The sequence below is a fragment of the Dendrobium catenatum genome, unplaced genomic scaffold (genome assembly GCF_001605985.2).
Source record: "Dendrobium catenatum unplaced genomic scaffold, ASM160598v2 fragScaff_scaffold_1521, whole genome shotgun sequence".
In the NCBI taxonomy this organism is placed as follows: domain Eukaryota; kingdom Viridiplantae; phylum Streptophyta; class Magnoliopsida; order Asparagales; family Orchidaceae; genus Dendrobium; species Dendrobium catenatum.
The window spans coordinates 331699-353649 of NW_021319983.1; the positions used below are offsets into that span (position 1 = coordinate 331699).

General features: G+C 40.9%; 1 protein-coding gene across 2 annotated transcripts; it reads right to left on the reverse strand.

The window, feature by feature from the left end:
- Window positions 1-875: 875 nt before the first annotated feature.
- On the reverse strand, window positions 876-21528 carry LOC110096660 (ferredoxin, root R-B2). 2 transcript variants are annotated; one of them, XM_020822708.2, is made up of 2 exons: window positions 21063-21528; window positions 876-1491 (listed from the first exon to the last, which is right to left on the reverse strand). In XM_020822708.2, exons 1-2 carry the CDS (start codon window positions 21503-21505, stop codon window positions 1047-1049), a joined length of 888 nt encoding a protein of 295 aa, XP_020678367.2. In that variant the 5' UTR covers window positions 21506-21528; the 3' UTR covers window positions 876-1046. The 2 variants fall into 2 exon arrangements, with proteins under 2 accessions (XP_020678367.2, XP_020678366.1); XM_020822707.2 differs by having other exon boundaries at window positions 21083-21219.
- Window positions 21529-21951: the final 423 nt, after the last annotated feature.

The window sequence follows — 21951 nt, forward strand, 5'->3', positions numbered from 1 at the left end:
TAATAAAATTAATCAAATCAAATGATAATTTATATTATTTTTAATACTAAATAATATAAATATTCATCTGAATATTATTTATTTCATATATTAAAATTATTAATTTTAATAAATATTATTTAGTATTTATTAATATATGTTATTTAAATTAATATATTTATTTTTTATTTATTTAAAATCCAATCAAACTAATCATACAAAAATTCTGTTTCGTTTACCTTAATTTAAAAACTAGTTTAACGATTTCTATTTTGTTGAATTTATAATGAAATCAACTGATTTAACAAACTGACAAATCAAATCATTCAAATCGATCAAGTGTTTACACCTAATAAAAGTCTTAGAGATAATTAGAGCCTATTTAGATTTTTTTTTTTACTTTTAGAAAATAAATTTGTTTAGTATAAATAAAATAATTAATTCGTAAGTTAACAAATGAATATTTGGAAAAATGATCTCTTGCTCAAGCAACTTTTAGTGGAGGCAACAATCAGCATCTAGACTTCAAATACTGAAAAAGAAAGAGACAAAAATAAGGCAATAAAGCTCGACTAATCAGTGCTAGAAATTATTGCAATCTTAATTATGAGAAATGATCAGGTATCCATCATGCTGTAGAAGACGAGCGATTACTTTGTGCGGACGCTGGACGTAACACTAGATCCAGAGGCGAATCAGGTGCAACCATATCAGCGATATCGAGCCGTAGCACCAAGCAGTATTGAGAGAAAGTATGACATGACACATTCTGATTGGCCTACAGATATCATTCACCGTCCGCACAAAATAATTTTTCTTAGAAATACATCTCCTAATTGAAGATATCAATTTACATCTAATTAGTGAACTACGAACAAGCAAGAAGCTTTATGATGAGATCAAGCAATGTGAATCACATATTTTTCCCATCATTATCCTGCTTCCAGAAAGAGCCATTCACAGTATCATATTTTTCAACATATTCCAAGTGTTTTATAAGAAATTAAACCCAAAAGTTAATAGCAATTTAACACTTCAAAGCAGGATCAAACGCACAAAAAAGCTAGCTAATAAAGCTCTGATTCCTTGTGGGTTTGGATAACGCAGTCAGAAGTGGGGTAGGCAACGCAGGTCAGGACGTATCCTTTCTCCATCTGTGAATCATCAAGGAAGGATCCATCTGATTGATCAACAGAGCCTGAGACAATTTGGCCTGCACAGGAGGAGCAGGCGCCGGCACGACATGAATATGGAAGCTCAATATTGGCCACCGTCTCTGCAGAGTCCAGGATGTAGGCACTATCTGGAGCTTCAAACTCTGTTTCCTCACCTTCTGGAGTGATGAGCTTGATCTTGTATACAGCCATTGCAGCAGTGCGGAAGCAGCACGAGGACTTCAGACCAAATGATTTAGAGATGTTCTTCAAAGAAGCGAGTGATGAAGGGCTCTTTATGCCACCTTTAAAGGTGCAGAAGGGTGGGAGTGCAAGGGTAGACATAGAATCGAACAATCTACCAAAAAAAAAACGATTTCATGGTTAAAAAGTCAAGTCGAAATTTCACAGGCTTAATCCCACCACAAAAGAACTAATAAAGGCTAGGTAGTCAATGAAGAAACCACTAAGGGAGGAAGATTTTAGAGGAAGTTGTTCTTCACAATGAAAAATAAGAATAAAAGGAACATGAATCGAAACATGGAGAAACAAGGGAGATGGAGAAAAAAAAAACAGAGAAACTGAAAAGATCATTCTTTTGTGCTTTGGTCGTTGTAATGCTATGCATTGGATCCATTCCTATGTTTGCTCTAATTTAGCAGACATTCTCACTTTCACTTCATCTACATTAGCTTGTAGTCACTGTAATGTCATGCAGACAAGCCTCCAGACTATGGCACCATTTGCTTCGGAAGGGCATCAAGATGCTAAGTTGTGGACCCTAATTTTTGTCCTACAAAGAAAAGTGAGTTGTGCAGACTTAGGCTTCATTTGGGATGACTTTTTTAATACTTTTTAAAGCAACTTCTTAATACAAAAATTAAAATTTTTGCACTAACAAGCTGCTTTAAAAAGCAGAAAGAAAGCCGTCTCAAACAAAGCCTTAGTCACAAGTTGACCAACATGTTAAGGTTGTCATGAGGGTTGAAATGGGATAAGGAGCCCCTATCTTAAGGATTCAAGGGCGTAGCCCCTAAAAGACATTAAATATTTGAGAGTTATTTTATGATAGGCATTTTAGAAACAATTTTCTATTTTTGGATATCTAATTTTTTTATAGAAAGGAAGTGTTATATTTACATTACATTAGGGAATTAGGATTGTAGTTCTCCACAACCAATCATAGTAAAATCTACAATGGTAAGAACATGCCATAGCTATCAATTGGATAAACCTCTATAAAATTCTTTGGTTTTTTTTTATTTTTTTATGCTTGGTTCTTTTTCTCTCTCTATGTTTGAATTAGGTTTTATCTATTTTCCAACATTAGATGGTAATGTCATTTGTAAGGAAAAATATTTATCCATTGCATTACGACTACAAACAAGTTGGAAACCTAGGACACAACTTTCAAAAGAGAAAGAAAGAGATACTATAGAACGCATACAAATTAAACTTAGTTTATGTTGAAATCTCAGACCATCATTTCCCTTCATATAGGAGGGAAAACTAACAATAAATTTTAAGAGCATTGTGAATAACAAACATATCCTAATATAAAACCCTAAAATTATGGTGAAGCCAAAAGGCTATCCTTTAATTTTTATCTACGAGCATGATTAATTAAACAACTCCATTTACTCCACAGAGACAGTTCACTTCAACTCAGGTAACTGATTTAGCTACAGATCAGGAGGTAGAAGATGATGTTGAGGATGAGATTTCTGTTCAGAAGACTATTGCGAGGAATAGGACTAGGTGCCAGAATATCCCAAAGCGAACTTGGTTGAGGGATCACATTACATTTGCACTTGTAGTCACGGAGGCTGAATTTCCTTGTCAATAAGGAAGCAGTGAATAGTCCTTATGGTGATCTATAGAAGAGGGCTATGGATGAAGAGATGGGGTCTCTTCAAAAGGATGCTACGTTGGTGAAGCTTCCTCCAGGAAGAAAAGTCATAGGGTGCAAATGGATGCATAGAAAGAAGGATCTCATGGAGTTGATGTGCAATACAAGACTAGGTTGGTAGCAAAAGGCTCTGCACATTGAGAAGGGATTCCTTATGATGAGGTATTCTCCCCAGTGGTTAAAAATCCCTCAACCCGTGGTCACTTGGCACCTGTAGCACAGTTTGGTCTGATTTTGGAACAGCTCGATCCAGACATTGCACAAGCAGTTGTCGTTGTGAGTAGGTTCATATAGTATAGAGGAAGCAGTTATTGGCAAGCTGTGAAGAATATCCCGAGGTATCTAAAGAGTACAATACATGCTAGGAGAGACAATCACCATGGCAGTGGTGCAGGACTCATGATTGATGTTCCACTTGTTTGAAGAACTACGCTCTGCTTGATCCCTTGGGAGGGGATGTATGTAGGTAACCATCTAGATGTAGTCGTTCTGATATTCGAGCCTGGTTTGTCATCTTTCACTTTCTGAAGTGAAAGATAAGGTAGAGATTGTCGATTTGGAATTATTTCCAAATACAAATAAGCTTAATTTTGAAAAGCTATAATGGATCATTATTTATTTGATTAGGGAGTTAATTATTTTCCTAATTAAATTAATTTGATTGAAAATTTGAATGATGCATTAATTAGGGGATCTAATTATTGCATTAATAGGAGATTGAATTTATGTATTAATTAGGAAAGAATTTATTAGGAGATAAAATTATGACAAGATTAGATTTCTTATTGATTAGGTTTTCCTTATTGTGTTTGTTTCAACTTTCAAATCTTTAAATAGGACTGGAGGGTTATTGTATTGTACGTATGAAGATAATAGAGAAAGCTTGAGAGTTATTGTAATTCCTATTGTTCTCCAATATAGTAAAATCATCATCCCCTCCCCATGGACGTAGGCATCTTCGTCAAACCACATAAATCACCGTCTTCTATATGATTATTTTTGTGTGATTTCTTTTTTTTTTTTTTTTCCATTGTGATTGTTTGCACAACACCACCTCCCTCCCTACAGCCTCCGTGGGATATTTAGCTGCAGTCCACCGTTAAGTTCAATAAGTCCAACAATCTTTCTGTTGTCTTACCGCCAAATTGCTGCCAGTCAATTGCTTCAGCCGCCAGCAATAGTAGCAAGGCGTTTCTGCTGCAATCTGATGCAACGGATTGCAAGGGAGCACCTGCGGTTCAGCTTATCTCCACTCCTAACGGCCTGATACGTTCCCTGACCTTATTTGCTTATTTAGTTAAATAGTACAGCACTACTTATTTTCCAACCAATGGGTATTTTCCTTGTTTTTAGTAATTCCGTTTGAGTAGTCAGAATATAGGGAATTTGGCTTACAGAGAATGTAGTTTTTGTTAACATCTTCCTTTTGAAGAATACAGGAAAACCAGAGCACTGCAATTCAGTGTCTCTTTACTGTTCTATTACTTGTATGCTTTTCTTGTCTCCAGTTAACTGTAGATCCGGCGGCATTAGAGTGGTATCAGAGCCTAGTAACCTGAGGAAAGAATGGCAGATCGGGGCAAAGAACCAGTATCAGAGGAATCGAGAACTCTCGATTCGTTATGGGCAAACCAGGAGAATGTCAATCGGAGGATTGACGAGCTGACCGCCGAAGTGCGGCAGCTGGCAGTTGATTTTCGCCGTGAGTTCAATCTCGGAAGGGCGAGACAACCACCACCGCGGGGCCACGGAGAGATTCCGGCCGCCCTGCGTCCACAGAGGCGGAGAGGAATGGGTATAGATCGGCAGTGGAGAACACCACAAACAGTCATGGCGTCGTCCGATTCCGATGAGGAGGAGATTCTGCATCGAGGAGCCTTTGCGATAGAATCGGAAGAGTAAGATACAGGACATCCGTATATACCAAATGCCTATGGACAACAGCAACCGAGAACAGCTCACCACAGTGAATTCAAGGTTAAACTAGATATTCTCTTTTTTTATGGTCACCTGCACATCGAGGACTACCTCGACTGGGAGAAGGCCGTATAAAATTTCTTTGATTATATGAAAATTTATCCGGCCAAACGCGTGAAGTACGTTGCGTGTAGATTGAAAGGGGGAGCCAGTGCGTGGTGGGCGCAAATCACTCAGATGAGGCTAAGAGAAGGCAAAGGCTCAGTGAGGAGTTGGGGCCGACTAAAGCAACTGCTTCGTTCTCAATTTTTGCCTACCGATTATGAACAAATTCTGTACATGAGATACCAAGATTGCACACAAGGAGCAAGATCAGTCAGTGAATATACTGAAGAATTTAATCGGTTGAGTGCAAGAAATAATCTAAATGAATCCAGCAATCAATTGGTCGCCAGGTATATTGGGGGTCTCAAAGACAGCATTCAAGATAAGTTGGAGTTAAATTCAGTATGGTCCATATCGCAGGCAGTCAATTTCGCTATGAAGGCGGAAATGCAACAAAGCCGCTCTTACAAGACTCCGTATAACCGCAAACATTGGTAGGAAGCACAATCAGGACCCAACAAGACCACAACCACGGCGACTAAGCAAGTTCCGAATGCTGGAGCACAGTCTGCGAGTCCGACTGGTGTTAGCCAGTCACCAGACATAAGAGGCCATCCAAAACTAAGGATTCAAGGTAAGGACAATCCTTATATTAAGCCCTCTACTATTTAATGCTTCAGTTGTTTTCAGCAAGGACACAAATCGAATGAATGCCCTCAAAGACAACAAGTGCAATTGGCGGAAGCAGAAGAGGGAAGCGGATCTCGGGTGGTTGAATCAGCCGATGAGGACGAAGCCGAAGATGTCTATGCCGATGAAGGAGAACCGATAATTGATGTGATGGAAAGGCTATTATTAGCTCCTAGAATAAGCCTAAACTCGCAGCGGCACGCTCTATTCCGGACACGCTGCACAATTAATGGGAAGGTATGTGATCTTCTGGTAGACAGCGGATGCACAGAGAATGTGATTTCCCGCTCAGTTGTTCAAAGCTTACAATTGAAGATCTTCAAAAATTCAAACCCCTACAAGATCAGCTGGGTCAAACGGGGAGTTGAAATTGCAGTTTCGGAATCATGCCGTGTCACTTTTTCTATCGGAAAGCAATACATGTGCGAAGTCGTGTGTGATGTCGTCGAAATGGACGTGTGTCATCTGATATTGGGGAGGCGATGGCAATTCGATGCCGGAGCAATGTACGATTGTCGTGCCAACAGTTATTCTCTTGATTGGAAGGGTCGAAGACTGAGGCTGCTACCTAGTTCTGTGGAGCGGAATTCTAATAAGGGGGAGACTTCAAAACCTACCGCGTTGCATATAGTCAGTGGGTCCAAACTCCTTCAGTTATGGCGACTGGAAGAACCAATGTTCGCATTGGTACTAGCCGAACACCACGGTGTCGTCATCCAAGACAACACGCCCGGCGAAATATTGAGGTTATTAGAACAGTACAAAGCTATATCCCCATACGACTTACCGGCAGAACTTCCCCCACTTCGAAACATACAGCATCAAATAGACTTGGTACCGGGAGCCAGTCTGCCGAGTTTACCTCACTATCGCCTCAATCCTAAGGAACAGAGAGCCCTGCAAGAACTTGTCGATCAGCTCCTTGACAAACAACTCATTCAGCCGAGTGTCAGTCTGTGCGCTGTACCTGCATTGTTAGTCCCGAAGAAGGATGGGAGCTGGCGGATGTGTGTAGACAGCCGAGCCATTAACAATATAACAATCAAGTATCGCTTCCCTGTACCACGAATTGAGGAGCTCATAGATCAATTGACCGGATCTTCCATTTTCTCTAAATTGGACTTAAGAAGCGGATATCATCAAATCCGAATTCGTCCCGGTGATGAGTGGAAGACGGCGTTCAAAACACCTCAGGGCCTTTATGAATGGAAGGTTATGCCCTTTGGGCTCTGTAATGCTCCGTCCACATTTATGCGCATGATGAATGAGGTATTGAAATCTGTTTTGGGAAAGTTCGGCATCGTATATTTCGATGATATTCTGGTGTTCAGTGTATCGTGGCAACTCCATTTGCAACATCTGATGACAATTTTTGAAAATTTGCAAGACCAGAAACTGCTGATCAATAGGTCCAAGTGCGAACTGGGCGTGCCGAGAGTCACCTTTCTCGAATTTGTTATTTCGGCAGAGGGAGTATCCATGGACCCCGTGAAGATTGAGGCGATTATGTAATGGCCGACGCCGCAATCATTTTTCGAAGTCCGAAGCTTCCACGGGTTGGCTAACTTCTATCGTAAATTCATCAAGAACTTCAGTATGATCATGGCCCCGATCACGGAGGGTCTAAAGGCCAAACTGTTCAGTTGGTCCGAGCCACAGCAGCACAATTTTGAATCTATGAAAGAGGCCATATGCTCTGCACCTGTTTTAGCACTCCCCAACTTCGATAAGTTGTTTGAGGTGAGCACAAATGCCTCGGCAATCGGTGTAGGAGCTATGCTCTCGCAGAACAACAGGCCCATTGCTTTCTTTAGTGAGAAGCTGTGTCCCTCACGACAGAAATGGGCTGCCTATGAACAAGAACTATATGCCATTGTCCGTGCTCTGAAACAATGGGAACAATACTTGTTACACCAGGAATTCATCCTATGCAGTGATAACAAAGCATTGCAATTCATCAATAGTCAAAAGACCATCAACCGGATGCATTCTCGCTGGGTAATGTTCCTCCAAAGGTTTGTGCTCACGATTAAACACAAGCCCGGCAGTGAAAATCGCGTGGCTGATGCTTTGAGCCGCAAACAAACTCTCCTGCTCACTCTGCAAACCGAAATAACAGGATTGATCTGTTTGAAAGACTTATACCAGGATGACCCTGATTTTGGCCTTATTTGGGAAAAATGCAAAACACAGACTACGGTCGATGACTTTGCTCTCAGGCATGGGTACTTATTCAAGAAAAATGCGTTGTGTATTCCGGTCTCGTCGTGACGGCAACAATTGATCCGAGAAATGCATGGAGGTGCGTTAGTAGCTCACGTGGGTCGAGAAAACACTCTCCGTCAGCTTCAAGCAAGGTTTTACTGGCCACGACTTCGACGAGATGTGTTTCGCATAGTTGACAGCTGCCCTGTATGCCAGAGTTATAAATGAAACTCTCAAAATACCGGCCTATATCTACCCCTTCCAGTACCAGAATCAATTTGGGAAGACCTTAGCCTAGACTTCGTTCTGGGTTTACCACGGACCAAGCGGGGCAATGATTCCATCATGGTAGTCGTCGACAGGTTCTCCAAGATGGCCCGATTCATTTCCTGTAAGAAGACTGTCAATGTCGTGATGATTGTCACCATTTCTTCGACGAAATAGTTCGCTTACATGGTCTACCCAGAAGTTTAACATCCGACCGAGACGTGAAGTTTACCAGCCACTTTTGGCGCGAACTATGGAAGCGTTTGGGTACAGACATCCGTCTCAACTCGGCTTACCATCCCCAAACGGACGGCTAGACCGAAGTTGTAAATAGAACACTTGGGAGTCTACTTCGGTGCCTCGTTCAGGAACACCCACGGCAATGGGAGGAAGTTCTTAGCCGGGCCGAATTTGCCTACAACGCCATGACCAATAGGTCCACAGGTAAAACACCTTTCAGTATTGTGTATACTAAGCAACCTAACACAGCACTCGACATTTCTGTGTTACCGAAATGTAAGTCCAATGCGGCGGCTACCTTCACTGACCGTTTCACTGAAATGCTATCTAATGTGAGACAACAATTGATTCAAGCAAATCAGAAGTATAAGACAGCCGCAGATGTTCATCGTCGCCAACGCCTCTTCAACGTTGGGGACCTCGTGATGGTGAGGTTGCGCCGTGAACGTTTTCCATCTGGAACTTACTCTAAACTTGCACGCCGGAAGATTGGACCACTGTTGATCACGAAGAAGATCAACGACAATGCGTACACTGTCGCACTCCCGGCTGATTGCAACACTTCGCCGACTTTTAACGTGTCGGATATTTGGCCGTATGTTCCTCCGGATGACGGCCTTCTCCAGTTCAGCTCGTCGGAGTCGAGCTCTTCTGAAACCGGGGAGGACTGATGCAACGGATTGCAAGGGAGCACCTGCGGTTCAGCTTATCTCCACTCCTAACGGCCTGATACGTTCCCTGACCTTATTTGCTTATTTAGTTAAATAGTACAGCACTACTTTTCCTACTGTTCTCCAATATATTAAAATCATCATCCCCTCCCCGTGGACGTAGACATCTTCGCCGAACCACGTAAATCACCATCTTCTATATGATTATTTTTTTGTGATTTCTTATTTTTTTTATTTCCATTGTGATTGTTTGCACAACACCACCTCCCTCCCTACAGCCTCCGTGGGCTATTTAGCTGCAGTCCACCGTCAAGTTCAATAAGCCCAACAATATTTCTGTTGTCTTACCGCCAAACTGCTGCCTGTCAATTACTTCAGCCGCCAGCAATAGTAGCAAGGCGTTTCTGCTGCAATCCAGCAACCAAACAGGTGTCATCCAGTGTTTCTGTCGCTGGCAACAACTCCATCGCCGTCCCTGCAATCTTGCAATCATCGGAAACAACATTAGCAAGAATTGAATCATCCTTTCAGCTGATTAGAAGAACTATCCAGCTCACTTCTTTGGGTTAGTAGTGGACTTTCTTGGTTCTTTTCTTGCCCTCACATATTCCGGTGTCAATATGTTTGTCATTCAACAAAGAGAGGGATTATATACATGATTGTTGACCAATATTTGTGAGCGTTTTGGATAGAATTAATAAAGATTTTTACTAAATGCAATTGATTATATGATAAAATAGTAATAAAATTAATAGGTATGTCCTAAATATGCTCCCACATGACGTGGCTTCCATCAAAGTCACCAATATTTAATCAAAGAACTTAAAATAGTGACTTTAAAAGAGGCTTTGTGATGATGTTTGCAAGTAAATTATGGTTGGAGACAAGCGAAATTATGAGGTAGTCATCAACAATTTTTAGCTAGCAAAGTGGTAATCAGTTCAGATAAGCTTCATTTTGAAATGGAGCACTGGGTTGGCATAAACATAAATCGCTCTTAGGTTATCACATAGAAAATAGAGAGATTTTGGGAGGTTTACGAAAAATTCAAATTAGAGATTGACCAACTAGCATACTTTAGCTGTGGCTGAGGTCACCACATGATATTCAGCTTTTGTTGGAGATCGAGCAACAGTATGTTGCTTTTTGGAATACCCGGTGATGGGGATTGGATCCAAAAAAAATGATATATGAAGAAATTGAAATGAAATAATCCTAATTGTGAGTCCCATCAGCATCAAAATATGCTCTAATAGGAGCGATGGAGACCAATGAAGTAATGAACCATGTGGGTTGGTATTCTTTAAATGGAATAATAATATTTTAGCAACTCTCCAATACATCTGGGTGGGATGACATGAATTAGGCGAGCTTGTTAATTGTATGGGCAGTGTCTAGGCGTGTAAGCAATAGATATTGTAGGCTATTAATAAGGTTGCCAAATAGTGTGGAATTAGTAGCGGTTGTGTCATCAAGGAGTTGGAGGGTGGAAGATTGGCTTAGAGGTGTAGCAGCATCTTTGATGTCGTCCATGTGAAATCACTTGAGAATGTAACGAGCATATGCATATTGTGTGAGGAAGATGTCATGAGCAATAGGTAGTGTTTCGACTCTGCGAAAAGAGTGAATGTTGTCAAGACCTTTGATAGAGAACCTATGCCGATAGCAATAATTGCATGGAAGACAACTGATGAGGAATCATATGTAATTAGTAGGTCGTCGATGTAAACCAAGAGATAGATAACCATTGATGCATTAGAATAAATAAAATAATGAGGGATCTAAGGTAGTGTGTTATGATAGGAGGGGGTTGGCCGGAATCAAGAAGAAAGTCAAGGAGAGGGTTCGACTAGCCTTATGGGGCCTAGGAGAACTGTCATGCATTATGAAAGGAGGAGAAATAAAGGGAAGCTGTTTAGGAAGGTTGATGAGGACATCAGAAGATCAACGGTTATGATTTAGAGTTTATTTTATTTTATTTTTATTTATTTTATGTCTTATGTACTAGTTATTAATGTTTTTCCCATTTTACCCTTACGAGCGATCAAGTGGTGTTGTAGCCTGAAGGGCATTTTAGCCTTTGCTATTTTCTTTTCATGAGGCCTATTTATAGGCTAGCTTTCTTGTATTGAGGATGATAAATTATTGAATGAAAAAATTTGTGCTTGTTTGATCTCTTAGTGAGTTCATGAGAGGAGAAGCCCAAGGAGGGTGATTTGCAATACCCGTCAATCTTTGGAAGAGTCCAAGGTTCGCGGTTCTTATAATTTCTTTGTGAGTTCGTTAGTTTACTTTTATCTTATTTGTATTTTCTCTTTCATCTACTTTCTCCCCCTCTCCCTCCACCACCCCTTCCTCCCCGCCGCCGGTTGTTTAATTTCCTCCACCAGAGCTCCCCTCCTTTCTCCCCACCCGAAGGCCCATCACCACCTCCCCTCCTTGTGTCAACATCATCACCAAACCACATCTCCACCCGCAGGCCCAAGGCCCCTCCCCTCCACCAGATCCAATTTTCCCCCTTTCCCCTACATGCCACCGGTCCACTCCACAATCCCCATCATTGTGATGATTTCCACCCATCATAAGTGCTTTCCTAAATTAAGCCAAGCAAAGAGGGAAAGGATTCGAAATATTTGAAATTCAAATTTCAAATTTCAAATACTTTACTTGGAATTCCAAGTTAGGAAAGTGAATAAGTCTCAATCTAATTTGAATTACAAATAGATTGGATATGATAATTCATTTCCTAATTTACATAGCTTATTTTGAGAAGCTATTAAATCCCTCCACAAAATCCCCTTCCCTCTCTTAATGCCGCCGGCCCCATGATAGGCTTTCCCCCATTAAATGCTCCTTTAATCCCTCAATCCTAATTGAAATTTGAATTTAATTTCAAACATTTTCCCTCCAAATCTACTTAAGCTGAAATTAATTTCCGTTTTTCAATTCCCCCTCCTCTCTCTCTTGGCCAGACCCATGCCCCTCCTCCCCGCTAAATTTTTCTTCCAAATCCAGGCCTAAATCAAAGGGGAATTAACTCCAGCCCTCCTTCATGGCTGTCCACACAGTTTCCCTCCCTCCCTTTCATGCTCACGTGCACCCCGTAGGAGGAAACGGCTGGAATTTCTCCTCTCCAACGTGCTGTCCAGAATTCTGGACAAGTTCTAAGTGCTGCCATGGGACTCAGAACATAGGAAGCTGCTGTCCAGGAGAACTACAGCAACAGAAACGACAGTTCTGCTATTTCCAAGTCCTCCAGCTTGCTGTCCAGCTTCCTGGATTGGTTCCGTAAGCTATCCCAGGGACAGAAGCCTTGATAACTGCTATCCTGAGCATACAGGTTGCTGTCTATAAATTCAAGATTATGCTAGTTGGCTGTCCTCCACCCAGAAACTGCCAGAATACTGTCCAAAGGCCACTAGTGAGTTAGAGTTGCTGTCCACTATTGCTCACACATTTAAACGATCACACCGGAGCATAGTAACTCCTCTACTTTGGGTAAACTCTACCCCCAACTTTTTTATCTTCTTAGTTACTTCTCCAACGTGGTTGTCAAGCTCTTCACCGCTAAAGCTTAGAGAACTAGAGAGTTAGTGAGGGACTCGTGCATAGTGCCTAATCTCATTGTTAGTTTAGGGATTTACGTTGAAAATCATTCATGTATGCAATGTTCGATTAATTAATTCTTTTACGATCTTAACTTCTATGCATGTAATTTAGCCTAAGCTTGTTTTACCGCTCTTAGTGTTTTCTTTTGTCGTTAGAAAATTCATTGTGAACATATGATTATTGTGGTTTCTAACACTTAAGCGTGCGAACTCTCTAAGTTAATCATCCTTGCATATTCGTTCTACATCAAAGGTTCTCTAATTATGTTTATTGTATTTAGGAAGGTTTTAATTATTTAGGAAGATTTTAAATTATGCTTATGTTGTTTAAGAAGGTTCTAAGTAAAAAAAAAAAAAGTGAAAAGAAAAAAAAAGGTTCTACTTATGTCATTGTGTGCTAGGGCTATTTAAGAGAAGGTTTTGTCTATGGTTAGGGCATGAGATAATTTGTGTTTGCTACAATTTTATTTTAGAGAGCTTCCTAGTGGCATCTAAGCTTCGTGAGAGAGCTGGTTTACCTCTCGAATAGTAAAACAATTGTATCTTTCTATCTTGCTGAAGAGATAATCAAATTTCAGCCATAATCTTTGAATTCCTGCATTTTTCTAATTGCCAAATTGTTGTTTTTACTTTCAAAACATATCAAATTGGTATCAGAGTGAGGTCTTGGGAGAGATAGCAGCAAAGAAGATGGATGCATTGGAATGCGAAGTGAAGCAAATCAAATCCAGTATGGTGGAAAAGCTCTCAACTATCGAAGGAAGATTTCAACCAAGTAAGGTTTTTATCCATGGAAAACCAATTTGGAGGGTCGGAGGAGATGATGAGGAAGCTCTTAGATATGCAATAAAAAACTCCATGGATGGTTCCGATGGCTAACCCAAATTAAGATTTGACTGGATTCCCTTGGAGGAATCGAAGGAAAAGGAGATCGAACGGGAGGAGTTCCATGAAGAGAATTTCTTTCATCAAGCGCCACCTTCTGGGGCTCCAATACAGGGCGGATCAGGGTTTCCGAACGGGGGGACAGCAATGAGAGAATTTTCTGGTGGAGGTGGTAGGGTAGCCGACAACTATGGGAGGCTCTTCGGGCAAGAGGAGTAGGTATTAGAAGAGGGGGTTAAGAGCCACCTCCTAGGTCTCCAATAAGGGGTGGAATAGCGTTTTCGGATGGGAGGCAACAAGAAGAGGGTTTCATGGTGGAAGTGGTGGGGTGGCCGGCCAATATGGGAGGTTTTTTGGGCAAAGAGAGTGGATTACCGGAGGAGGGGGACAAGCCGAGCCATGGGGATTGGGTCATGTGAGATGAGTGGAAGAAAGGTGGGATTCTCACCCTCGATACACAGGGGAAATATTGAGGGATCACGTCGTCACGACAACTGCTACACTAGAGGAGGAAAAAGTTATTATGGCGGTGGCAATGCTAGGGTGAGGAAATTGAAGATGCTGGTATTCAAAGGTGAAGATGCCCATGGGTCGTTATATTGGGTGGAGAGGTATTTTGCGGTGAATGGGGTAGAGAGGATGAGAAGCTTATAACCGCAAGGCTATGTCTGTTAGGGAAAGCCCTTATTGATTCCAATGGAGGGAGGCTAAATATTCGATCCGTTCGTAGGAGTTTAAGGATTGCTTAATTTCTAACATTTCCAAGACATTCAGGAAGGAAACCTACACGAGCAATTCCTTACCTTGACTCATGAGAGGACCGTCATTGAGTACAGGGAGAGATTTGGGTTGCTATCGGGGCGATTAAGGGAGTATCAGAGGCGGTGTTGGAGGAAAATTTCATGAAGAGCCTCAAACCAAACATACGAGCAGACCTCCGATTAATTAGACTAAGGGAGTTGAAGGAGACCATTGAGCTAGCAAGATTGTGGAGGATAGGAGACAGATGGAGAGGATCGCTAAAAAAAAGTAATTGGAGGCTCTTACAAAAGCAACACGACGTCATTGGCACCGAGAAACCAAACTGGTCATTTTAGCAGGAGGCACTGAGAGAGAAGCATGGTGGAGTATGCATTGGGGCTAACTTTAAGCGCCTAATAGAGGCAGAGGTGCAGGGCAAAAGAACGAAGGGCCATACACTCCAAGTCCTTATGATTTGTGATGAGGGGACCGAAACTGAGGATATGGTGGATGAAGCTGAAGCGGGAGGGGAGCACCTACACCTTAATGTGGCAGAAGTAGGGGTGTAAAAGAGCTGAGTTTTGGCACTATCAAGCTCAGCTCGTTAGTCGGAAAGCGAGCTTGAACTCGAGCTCGTCCCACTATAAACAAGCTCGAGCCAGCTCGCGAGCCTCGGCGGATTTTTTAAATATTATTAATTATTTTAAATATTTAATTTTTAAAATTTTTATTAATTATTTTAAACATTTATTTTTTTTAATATTTAAATTTTATAAATAAAATATCATTATTTAAAAAATATTAATAATTATTCGAGTTGGCTCACGAGTCGAGCCTCATCAAACTCAAACTCGAGTTCGTTTACTAAACGAGCTCAAGTTTAAGCTCGAGCTCGACTCGTGAGCTCGATAAGCTCGGCTCGCGAGCCATAAACGAGTTCGAGCCAGCTCGGCTCACTTACACCCCTAGGAAGAAGTGTCCCTTAATATAGTGGTGAAGGTGAAGGCCAATGGTGGTCTTGGTGGACAGCAAGGCTATTCAGAATTCCGTCTCAAACCCGATCGTAAACTAGTTGGGATTGAAGTTAGTGGATATAAGGAGCTTTAGAGTCATGATGGGAACAAGAAAGGTGGAGAGGAGCAAGGGGATTTGCATGAGGCTGGTGCTAATACTCCAGGGCTTACAGATTATAGAGGATTTTCTTCCCTTTGAATTGGAAGTGATGATGTGATCTTAGGGATGAAATGGTTATAGATGATAGGGAAACAATGGTGAAATGAAATCTTTGATGATGGAGATTCAGGTGGAGGAAAAGAAGGCAGTGCTGTGAGGAGATGTCAGCTTGTGCAGAACCATAGTTTCACTTAAAATAATGGTCAAAGCAATAAGGGGGCGGGGCTGGTCTACTTGGTGAACTTGTAGAAAGAGGAGGAGGTTTCAGAGATAGTTCAGACACTCTTACAACAATTCAAAAAAGTGTTCTAGTTGCCTCAAAGCCTACCTCTCCCAAGGGAGCATGAGCATGCCATCAACCTGAAAGAAGGGTCATCTAATATCAGTGTTCGACACTACCGGTAGCCACAGTTTCATAAGGATGAAATTGAGAGGCTAATCAAGGAGATGTTGGAATGTTAATTAAAACCTTAAAGGAGTTGAGGGGGTTTTTGGGACTCACAAAATACTACAGAAAGTTTGCAAAGAGATATAGTTCTATATCATGGTCATTGATAGAACAAGTCAAGAATGATAGTTTCAAATGGGGGAAAGTAGTCATCCTGGCGTTTGAGCAACTAAAGAAAGCCATGCTAAGTGTCCCTCTATTAGCCCTGTGAAGTTTTAGCTAGCCATCTGTAGTGAAGACTGATGCATTAGGCTATGGGTTGGGGGCAATTCTCACGCAGAGTCAAAGGTTCATAGCTTATTTCAGCCAAGTATTAACCGCTAGGACCAAGATGAAGTTGGTGTATAAAAAGGAGATGATAACAATAATGTTGGTAATACAAAAGTGACGTCCTTATCTGTTGGGGTGATACTTCATAGTTAAGACTAACGAGAGGAGTTTGAAGTTACTATTAGAACAAAGGATGGTGACATGAGCATTAGTAGTGGTTTTCCAAGTTATTGGGTTATGACTTCGAGATCCAAGACAAGCCTGACATAGAAAATAAAGCTACATGGGAGCAATAAAAGATGATCAAGAGATAGTTCTCATCCTTCCACCTTGAGGACAAGGTTCACTTTTTGTAATGGAGTATTATTACAGCATAAGGGGGCTGGGCGGAATCAGGAAGGGAGCCAAGGGGAGGGTTCGGCCAGCCTTGTAGGATCCAGGAGAGCTGTCATGCATTATAAAAGGAGGAGAAATCAAGGAAACCAGTTTAGGAAGGTTTCCTAAGTATGTTTATTCTATTTAGAAAGATTTTAATTGTTTAGAAAGGTTTCATAAACTATGGTTATGTTGTATAGGAAGGTTCTATTTGTGTTATTGTATGCTAGGACTATTTAAGAGAAAGTTTTGTCTAATGTTAAGGGCATGAAATAATTTGCATTTGTTGTAGTTTTATTTTAGATAGCTACCTAGCGGCGTCTAGGGTCCGTGGGAGAGCTGATCTACTTCTCGAATAGTGTATCAATTGTATCTTTCTATCGCGTTAAAGAGATAATCAAATTTAAGCCGTAATCTTTGGATTCCTGTATTTAATTTTATGATTGCCTACTTGTTATTTTTACTTTCAAGATGCATCACCGTGTTTATGAAGCTCAGTGAGAGTACAAAGGTTTTGGTTCGAAAAATCATAAAAAAGAAGCTTCAAGCTTGTTTCAATTCATAAAGAGATCAGTGAAGTTTACATATATGTTGTGGTTTGGATTCATCAACAAAATGATTATATCCTCGAATTGATGATCTTAGAGGAAGGCATTGTTGAATGCTATTTTTAGATAGTGATACTAAGAACAATATGGATAGTTGTAGGTTACATAACTAAATTGAAAGTTTCACTGTAATTGATGTTAGGGCATTGGCTAAAGCCCTGGCAACAAACAAGCTTCATGGCATTCAATGCTACCATCAACGCAACATTCGATTCTGAAATCCATTTATAATGCATAAAATTTTGATGAGGTTTTCATGGGATAATATCCCCTGTATTATTTTGATGGAGGGTGTCCATCTCAACATGCATTGATCGCATCTCTCCATTTGGAAACTTTAATGGCTTATTTTGATGAGGAAGGTTTGAGAGAGGTTCGCAAGAGGGATTTTGTGGTAACAAAGAAGAGTTTGGCAGCAGGTTTAAAAATATTATTCTTTGAGCGGGATGTCATGGAAGAGGATTCGGGCAATTCTCGAGCATTAGGCATAGAGATATATTTTGTATTGTAGGAATATATCTTGAGGGAAACTCGATTGAGGACAAAATTGTGTTTATGCATTTTAATTGGGTTGATTGCATCTCTAAAGAGGTCCATCTGAAAGATTTGATGGTTTTGTTGGTGGTATTGTTGAGGAGGATAAGGGTGGAATTGCAATAGTGAGCGAGGTGGTAAGATTGACTAGATCAATTGGTTTTGGAGGGTAGTAGAGCAGATTAATGACATTGGTTGATAATGGAGGAGAAATTGGTGGTGGTTTAGTGAATGAAGGCATAGTAGAGGGTTTAAACATAACTATTGAAGAGAAAATTGTATGAGTAAAAGGCCATCCAAGATCTGAAGAGGCAAAATTGGTAGATGTGAGAGCGAGGATTAATGTAATTGAGGTATAATTTGGGGGAGTAATAGAAAAGGAATTGGAATTTGGGCCAAGGAACTTATTTAATGGGATTGATTTAATTGAGGTGGAATCGAGGGGGTCGCCTATGATGCAAGTGCGCGCGCGCACAGGAGCGTGGAGGGAAATAAAGAGATATGATAAATTGAATTTGATAGTGAGCCAGTGGGATGTGTCAGGAGAGTTATTAGGGGTGGAGAGGTAGATTGGGCGACAAAATTTGGAACTAAGCAATGAGAGCTAACAGTGAGATTTGTGGAGGAATTGAATTTGATAGTGAGCCAATGGGTGTGGCATGGGAGGGGAAATAAAAGAGGAATTGAGGATGGCACGGGAAATTAATAAACTGAACTTGATAGTCAATAGCGTGGGTCATAGGAGTAATTAGGGATGGAGAAGAAGATTGGGGGCGTGGGAATTTGGAGCTAGGCAATAAGAGATAGCAGTGGGATTAGTCGAGGAATTGAAGGGAAGATTTGTATATTTGGTAGATGAGGATTATATGTGAGATGATTATTGATGCTCAATGGAGCATTAAATTGTTGTAAATTTGATTTTTATTTTATTTATTTGTTTTGGGTGTGTGCGTTGGGGAAGGGGAAGGAGGGGAGGCACAAGAAATTGGTAAATTGAATTTGATTGCGAGCCAGTGGGGTGTGGCATGAGAAGGGGAATAAAAGAGGAATTGGGGGTAGCATAGGGAATTGATAAATTGAATTTGATAGCCAGTAGGGTGTGCCATGGGAGTAATTAGGGATGGAGAGGCAGATTAGAGGCGTGGGAATTTGGAGCTAGGCAATGAGAGATAGCAGTGGGAATTTGTGGAGGAATTGGAGAAAAGATCTTTATTTGATAGACTGGGATTATAAGCGGGTTGATTATTGATGCTCAATGGAGCATTCCATTGTTCTAAATTTGAATTTGAATTGGGAGCATCACATATGGAGCCTAATGAATTGCATGGCCTATTTGAATAGAGTGAATTATTTGATTTTGTCATTTTTGTGGAGGGTGGGTAGAGATGAAAAGTGATTCTCTATAAATTGAACATGGCCAGAGATAAAAATTGAATGTGTCATGGGATCGAAACAAATTTAGGGGTTATGAAGATTGCAATATCCTAGAAAAATATATGGTTTAGACCATTGTTCGAATTTATTTTTGGTGTATTGTCTAAGCCATGGCTAGCAGAGGCACCATAATATTTTAATTTTAAATCATTTGGGGTTTTTTGAAGGAGGCAATATGAGTATTTGTTGTTTAATATGGGTGTTAGAAGATGATTAACAAGATAGATGACATGGACCAATGGAGAGAGAGCCATAGGGAAAGTGATAGGGCCACATGATGGAGAGTTTATCATGTGTTCAATGCCTTTGTATTCTTTGCCACCATCAGTGTAGATAATGGTAATTGACGTGTTGAAATAATTTCCAACCATGTATTTGAGTTTGGTAAAAATTGAGTGAGAAACTGATTTATGTGCTATGGAAAAAAGCCAAGAGTACTTTGCAAAGTGATTGAGAAAGATAATATAATATGAAAGACCATTTATGGAATAAATTAGGGATGTATCCCAAATATCGTAGTACAAAAGATTTAATGGATGCTCACTTGACATGCTTAAATTATAAAAAGCTTGTTTTGTGACTATTGCCGGATTGGCATAAGTCATAAAAGGATACATTCGATGATTTTGAGTGAGCAAGGGGTTTATTTGTGGACATGGTGTGATATGGTATTTTCAGGAAGGATGACCAAGATGATCATGCTAGTATTCAAGGGTAGGTTTTTGGCACACATGGGCTTGTTTGAAGTCCAATGGAGTCTCCTTGATGCTTGACCACTCTTACACATTATTTCAGCTCCGCCCTCAAGCTAGAGTCTCCTTCGGAGTGAGATACTTGATAGAAAAAGAGGTAAGGCTAATCTCAGTTGTTCAAGATTAGCAATGCAAAATTGACATAAAGATATTAGATTTTGTTGCATGTTGGGAGCACATATACCATTATCAAGGAGAACAGGGATGGAGACAGTGGATAGATAGGTATTGCCAGCGTGAGTGATTTCAATACCTGCCTTGTCTCCAACACTGACATCATCAGAACCTTCATAAGGCATAAGAGAGTTTGCGTATATCTGATGGGATGTAATGTGAAGCGGAGCTATTAAGAAGCCATGCTGGTTGTGAGCCCCAGTTATTGGTGGTGCATGTTTAGCCTTGGGCGGACTGGGTAGCCCCATCAGATGTTTTACTGTGTAGCATTCTTATGTTGTATGGCAGCATTTTTCACATAACTAATAAAGTACGTTAGAGATCATCGTGAGTTTAGATAGGGGGCTTGTATTTCTAGCATTTGATTTCAATTTTGTTTTTTTTTTAAGAAACCAGGTTTGTTATCATTGAAGTTGTGCTCACAAGAGTTCTTGATAGAAATTGGGAGAAGACTATTATCTTGTGGGATCCGTTTAGGGAAGTTTTCATATTTGGTGACCTCCTTGACTGACGGTAGGAGAAAGTTGTGGCTTTTCACTCAATATGCCAAAAAAATTAAAAATAAACTAGCTGCATTTCTTCCATAAACTGCTAGAAAGTTCAAGCAAAAATATAAAAAACAAAATATCACTGGCATGAACAAGTAGCATGGACCATTAAAGTAGCTGTATGAACGCAGTGACACAGATGCATAACAAAGCTCACCGTTCAAATTTACCCAGCAAACAGATAGAATCAAGCCATTAATCGATTCCCGAGAGAGTGAAAGAGAGAGAGAGAGAGAGAGAGAGAGAGAAAGAGGGCGTAGCAAAAAACGAATCATGACATATATAAACAATCCAACCACAACAACAGTAACAAAGAAATATAGAGCAGCACAATGGACAGGAATAAATCATTAGAGGAAATGTAAATTAGCATGCAGGATCTCGAGAGAGCTCACAGATAACAGAGCGATCGGAGGATTAGATCGGAGCGACCGAGCGGTGCAGGTAGCACTGTAGCAGATAGCCCGAGTAGGACCGAAACTCCTGCGAGGTTTAGCGTTTAAAGTATTCCCCTTCTTATCTCGCCTGATTTGGATCGTCCAATTACAACCTTGAGGCGTGGATGGACACGACCCCAAAATTTGATCAAAAAATTTTAGGATTTTGACTGGTTTATAAAATCGGGTATGTTTCGGATAATCCGGAAACCCAAAATCAATTTGGGTTGACTCATAAACTATGTACGTCGTATTTTCTCGTCGACGTCCAACAGCGTGAGTGCAACAGTGCGTGACCGCATCTGACGTCACGTGAGTACCTGACCGCACCTGACATCTCGTCGCGTGTGAGGCTGAGAGCCAAACGTCGTCTCGTGCCATCGTTCACGCTGGCTGAAAATGTCGCCCCGTGCGGTCGTCCATCGAAGTCGTCTCAAGGCTCTCTTCTGTGTCATTGATGTCGTATGTGCTAGACATACCAGCAAGGCCGCACAGCCACTGTGCCTTTGGTCTTCCCATTAGTTCGTCTGGCTCCTGTTGCGCTCCTAAATGCATGTGATCCTAACCCCCCTGGGTCGACTCGGGTCCCCGCCTCATCATTGCCATCGTTGTCAAGGTTTGACAATCCTGACGACCCGTTTGCGAAATCAGGTCGAGTTAGAATCAACCCGTTTGGACCCGGGTCAACTCGGATTGGACTTGAACCCGACCATTCAACTCATTTTAACACCCCTAATGAATGGGGTGTGAAGGTGTATATTTATATCATAATACTTTTGATGTATTTTATGTTATAATAGGATTATTTTTCCGTATGTACTAAAGGG